Raw genomic sequence first — 6000 nt, 5'->3', positions numbered from 1 at the left:
TGGAAAAAGGAAGGAAGGCAGTGGTCCCCCAGAAGCGGGGAGTGATGAACTTAGTTTTCCTTTGATGTCTTCTAATTTCCCTTCTCTCTTTGCTTTTTCTATTTCCCCCTCCCCAAAGCATTTTGGCTTCTGGGCTGGGAAGCAATTTTGCTGTGGGTGGATGGTTTGGTGGGGGAGAGATAGAGACTTTGGCTTGGGAAGGGATGAGGATAGAGTAAGTTGGGACAGGGCAACAGACAGTATTTCCCTTCTTCTTCTCACTAAGTGGAGACAAGAGCTAGTTGTGTGTATGAGAGGGAAAGGAGCATCAAAGGGGAATTTCCCTCCCTCCTCTTGTCCCATGCCACTAAAACCACTGCTCCCTGGCACTGGGGCCATAGCTTTGTTGTGGAGAGGAAAAGGAATTCCAGAAGCTGCCTGTCTGGGAGGCATGTAATCACCATGCATGATCACCATGAACAATTATTGAGCACTACAGGTGCCAGCTCCACTCCTTGCCAGTTGTGTGACCTTAGGTCAGTCATCTATCCTTGGAGATCTGCTTTCCTTATTTATAAATGAGTCTAATGATATTTGCTCTACCTGCCTCACGAGGTTGTGAGGAAAATGAATGGAGGAGTGGAACAAATACTGGACTTAAACGAAAAGTACCAGGAGGACCCGAGTTCTAATTCTGTCTCAGATGATTAGTAGCTGTGTGACCCTGGGCATGACATTTAACCCATCTGGACCTCAGGTGTCTCGTCTATAAAAGGAGGTTGTTGCAAAGATTAAATGAGACTTAAAAAGATTAAATAATATGCTGTAAAATGCCTTAAGAATCTTTAAGAGGTACACTGGGCATTCTAAAAGTCTCAGTGGAGTTTTAAGTTTTGATACCTTAAAAACTTTTAGCACTACCCTTATAAGTGTTGGTCATTGCTACTAACAGTATTATTAATGATGGCAAATCTTAAAAGGCTAGCTAAATCTGAGTTATTATTATTAGGTATTTTGGAAGATGGAAAGAAGCTTAGGACATGTTCTCTTCTTTCAAGAATTATTCCATCTAGTTGGGGTGGGAGGAGGGACCTCCCTATATTACTTCCTCATCTGGTTTCATTGTCCTCTGTATCCATTTTAGACACTTGTACAGTTTCTGAATCCCTCTAATATGTGTTTACTTCTCCATTTGAATGTAATCTCTTTAATACAGGGGGCTGTCTTACTTTTCTCCCTGTGTCCCCAATGCTTAGCACAGAGCCCAGTACACGGTGTTTAATAAATGCCTTTTTATTCATTCATCCTAATTTATATTATATTTATCTGTGTAGAAATCTTACTGTCCCTGCTAGACTGTAATCTCCTTGAGGGCAGTCATCATTTCTTGCCTATCTTTTCTTTTCCCTAATGCCTAGCAAAGTGTTATCACATATATTCAATAAATGCTGCAAATAAATGAAAAGAAAAACCACAGCACATAGCAGCAGATGCAAAGAGCTAAGTGAGTGAAATAAACAATGCCACAATGGGATTCTCCCATGGCAACCCCTAGGCATGCAGAGGAGAAGAGACTCCCCCACTCCTGAATGTTGCATCCTTCCCTTTCACCTAAGCTTACACAATTTTCTGCACCAAGAATGGATTTCATGCCCTTGGAATTGGGTGGTTCTTAGAAATTTTGTATGCAAAGAAGTCTTGTAAAAGGACTAAAGGAAGGCCAGGGTTATGTCCCAAGAAGCAGGTGCCTGGCTTTTGAGAAATTCATTTTTTCCTTTCCTATGACTTCCTTTGTGGGAGAATAACCCTTTCTCTGTCCCTCCCCCCCACCAAAGGTAAGCATCCCATATGTCAAAAGACAGAGGGATTATGGATCAGCTGAAATCAATTTCTGGCCCCATGAAGGGTCCCAGGGAACCATGGTTCAGTCAGTCCTAATACCCACCAGTCACTAACATTTTTCAGGATTTGAGAAGTGGGGGTGGGGTAGGGTAGAATAAAGCTTCTTTCTGCTGTCTTGGCACTTGGCACTCATCTGTTTCTAACTAGAGGTCACAGGGGAGGAGAAAGCAGGTTCTCTGAAAACTAAACCCACTCAGCAGCCAACAGGTTTGGAAACAAAGGGGTCTGTGTGTCCCACCACATCGTGAGATGTTACGCTAGCCAGAGAGCAGCACGTTCATTGGCTGGGGGAAGGTGCCAGTCTTCCCAAACAGGAAACATTCCCCACATTATTGGGAGGCTGTAACCTCATCCCCTCTCGGCTACTACCTTGTGTCTGCTTAAACAGGAATGAAAGCAGCAGAGTGCTAAATTAACATCAATCGGTGCCCTGGGAGGGAGCAAGAGGGATTTCATAAAAAGAGAAGTTTTCTCTTTTTCTTCTTGAAAGATTTTCCTTTATCCCTGAGTAGGAATCAGAGAAGCAAAGAGGTATCCTCTTTCCCCAGCATGCTCGGAGGTGAAAGGCTAACTGTGGCCTTTTTGTTTTTGTTTTTCTGAAAAGGCAATTCTGGAGACTTCAGCTGGGTGCTTCTCCACACACCCAGTCCTTGAACGAAGCCCTCAATCCCTCACCTCTATGCCTTTGCTCTGGCTGTCTCCCACGTCTGGAATGTTCTGGCCTCTCAGCTTTTAGTTTCCCTGGCTTTCTTCAAGATTCAACACAAATTCTACTTTCTGAAGGAGGTTTTTCCTGATCCCACAAATGCTAATGCATTCTTCTTTCAAAATGCTTTCATCTATGCTGCATATATATCTTGCATGTACATAGTAATTTACATGTTTTCTCCCCCACCAAAATGTACAATCCTTAAGGATTGGGGCTGGGTGGGTTTTTTTTTTTTTTTGGTGGGGGAAGGGGACTTTCTTTGCATACCCAGGGCTTAGCAAAGTGTCCAGTACCCATGTGTTTAGTCATTTTTCAGTCTTGTCCAACTCTTTGTGACCCCATTTGGGGTTTCCTTGGCAAAGATACTGGAGTGGTTTGCCATTTCCTTTTTCCAGATCATTTTACAGATAAAGAAACTGAGAAAAACAGGGTTAAGTGACTTGGCCCTGTTAGCATATGGCTAGTAAGTGTCTGAGGTCAGATTTGAACTTGGGAAGATGAGTCTTCCTAACTCTAGGCCCAGCACTCTATCCTCCGCTCCACCTAGCCACCCTTGCCCAGTATACAGAAGGCACTTAATAAACATTTGTTGACAGACTGAATCACTTACTCGCCCTACTGTAGTAGGGGGCACTTCTTACCGTGATCACTGTGGAGACAATAGCAAATCCCAGTAAACATTTCATATTTTCCCTTTCTGTGTCCAGTTCGATGCTGAGGTCATTGATATAGTCATAATACAGCCACCATAACACACCAGAGACAACTGGAAAACAAAACACCATCTGGCCTCAATCAATCCTCATTCTAAAAAATATGGATCCCATAGCAAAGCTGTGACCTGCTGAGTCTAAGTCTGTCTCCTGTCCGCCCTCTGAAGGGCAGGGGTCCCAAACCACAGAAGGCTTTGCAGGGAATAGGCCACACTTTTTCACAGAGTTGGGAAGGGAATGAATTAGGAGTGTAACTTGCAAAGTACCAGTTTTTAAGGCTTTCTGCTCTACCCTGAAACTGCAGAGAATCTCTGGGTGGTCTCCAAGGGGAGTCCAGAGTCACAACAGAGCCCAGCCAACCGGGAAGGGACTCAAGGGCCAAGTGTAGAAGCAGCCCTACCTTTGATGTCCTGCACAAGGCAGAGACCCACTCTCTCATTTATAAGCCGAGGGCATAGTTATCACCCCTCAATTAAGGAATAAACACAGGATTTAGACTTGGGCCAGACTTCAGAGATTAAGTAGTACTAATCTGTACCAGAACAGGAATCCCCTCCCTAATGTCTACAACAAGTAGTCAACCAACTCCCACTAGAATTACTCCCATATATCCTGTACACGTCTTGTATTTGCGTAGTTATTTATAGACTACCTCGCCCTCCCTCCCCCCATCAGAATGTGAGTTCCTTAAGGTCAGAGGCAGAGTTTTTGCCTTTTTTTTTTTTGTAACACTAAATGCTTAGCACAGTGTGTGCCACATAGTAAGGGCTTAATAGATGACTGCTAAGTGTCTTAATAATCTGCTGGATGGGGATCTCACTACCTCCTAAGAGAGACCACTCTAATTTAGAACAGGGTCAGCTGTTCTTTTAAAAGTAATTTGTATTACTGCTTTTTGCTTTCCCACCACAATCACTTCTAGAGACCCTAACTACCAGGAACTTTCCCTTTATACCAAGGTGGAATCTTCTTCTTGGATGCTTCTGTCTTTTGCTCCTGGTTCTGTTATCTGGGGACCAAGAAGTACAAGTCTGACTCTTCTGCCACCTGCCAGACTTTCAAACACTTGCAGGCAGCTCTCGGCTTCCCCGTTTACGTCTCCTCTAGACTAGCTGCTTCAGTTAGCCCTCAGTATGACAGTTCTAGTTACATCACCATTCTCAGAGCTTTTCTCTGGATCTGTCCCTGTTTGTTAATAGTCTTCCTAAAATGTGCTCCCCAGAACTGAACACAGAGCTCCAGCTGTGCTCTAAGAAAGGCAGAGGACAGAAGGATTATCATTCCCTTTGTCCTGGATGCCATTCCCCTATTACTACCCTTATGGAAACTGAGGTCCCTAAAGGTGAATTCATTAGCCCAAGTTCACACAGGTATAAAATCCAAGTATGAAATAACAGCTTAGTCACTTGCACATATAAAATGCCATGGAAATAGTGTTTTTGTCACCTCAGTAACCAGTGCAGTGACTGGTATGTAGTAGGTGCTTAATAAATGCTGGCCTTATTGAAATGACCCCTGAATTTATAGAAGAAAGGTCAGAGTTGAGGAAAAACATTATATACCATTCTGATCCACTTAAGAATATACACTGATGTGGAGGGGAATGGAAACAAGCATTTATATAGCACCATGCCAGGCACTTTGCTAAGGACTTTACAAATATTATCTCATTTGATCCTCACATCATGCCTAAGAAACAGATGCTGTTCTGTTATTATGACCATTTTACAGTGGAGGAAGCTGAGGCAGAGACTAAGGTGACTTGCCCATGGTCACACAGCGAGTAAGTGCCTAGGTATTTTTTGAACTCAGGTCTTCCTGACTCCAGACCTAGACTGAGCCACCTAGCTGCCTCATATGGAGTACAAGGAAGAACCAAATTCAAATCCCATTCCCAGCCCTAATTAGCTGTTTGACCACCAGTAAGGTCCACTCAGGCTCAGTTTATTCAGATATAAAATGGGGAGAATAGTACCTGTGGGATCTACCTCTCAGGGTTGCTATGAGATAACATTTCCTAAGCACCTTGGGAGCCTTAAAATGTTACAAAAATGTGAGTTGTTATTATTCTTAATGGATTGAATCTCAGCTATTAGAAATGCCAACCCAGAAGTAACTCTTTAATCAATTCTCCACAAGTATCAGTTAATTTTCAGGACTATTTAGAGGAAGATTGAATATGTGATTTCATCTTGTGGAGGGGATTTGGTAGAGAGCCAGCCTTTGAGTCAGAGAGACCTGGGTTCAAGTCTCACTTATGACACATACTGGTTGTGTGACCCTGGGCTAGTCAGTTTCTCAATACCCCAGGGTAGGTCCTGAGACTTTAAGTTGAGGATGTGTTTGTTGGGAGAGGATGTCTTCATGTTGCTAGTTCCCTGAATCAGTGAAATCACAGCTCTTGATGAAAACAAAAAATACAAGCCACGTAAAAATACTTACATAAGAGACCCAAAACAACCAAGGAAATGAAAATATGAAGGAGGAGGGTGGTGATGAATCGGAAGGTGAACATCATGGTCAGAGACAAGGCTGCAAAAACAAGGGAAGAAATCACAGAAGCCAACAATGAGGAGAATGGGGCTGATATGCATGATGGTCACTGTAGCTTCTGGAAGAACAAGGGACTTCATGTCTCCTCTAAAATCTCTGTGGAAATCTGAACATTGCTAAGAGGAGATCATAAGAACAGCCCAG

General features: G+C 43.2%; 1 protein-coding gene across 1 annotated transcript in view; it reads right to left on the bottom strand.

The window, feature by feature from the left end:
* SLC44A3 (solute carrier family 44 member 3) overlaps window positions 1–6000 on the bottom strand; it is a 106296-nt gene that overhangs the window by 68516 nt on the left and 31780 nt on the right. Inside the window, exons 7-8 of the mRNA XM_069063384.1 lie at window positions 5746–5835; window positions 3232–3356 (exon numbers count right to left, since the gene is read on the bottom strand). Coding sequence (XP_068919485.1) covers window positions 3232–3356; window positions 5746–5835 — 215 coding nt within the window. The remainder of the gene's footprint in view (window positions 1–3231; window positions 3357–5745; window positions 5836–6000) is intronic.

This window comes from Petaurus breviceps, unplaced genomic scaffold, assembly GCF_028583685.1.
Source record: "Petaurus breviceps papuanus isolate PSGF00001 unplaced genomic scaffold, PetGlider_PUasm1.0 90564, whole genome shotgun sequence".
Taxonomy (NCBI): Eukaryota; Metazoa; Chordata; class Mammalia; order Diprotodontia; family Petauridae; genus Petaurus; species Petaurus breviceps.
This window is presented reverse-complemented; position numbering and strand designations above follow the sequence as displayed.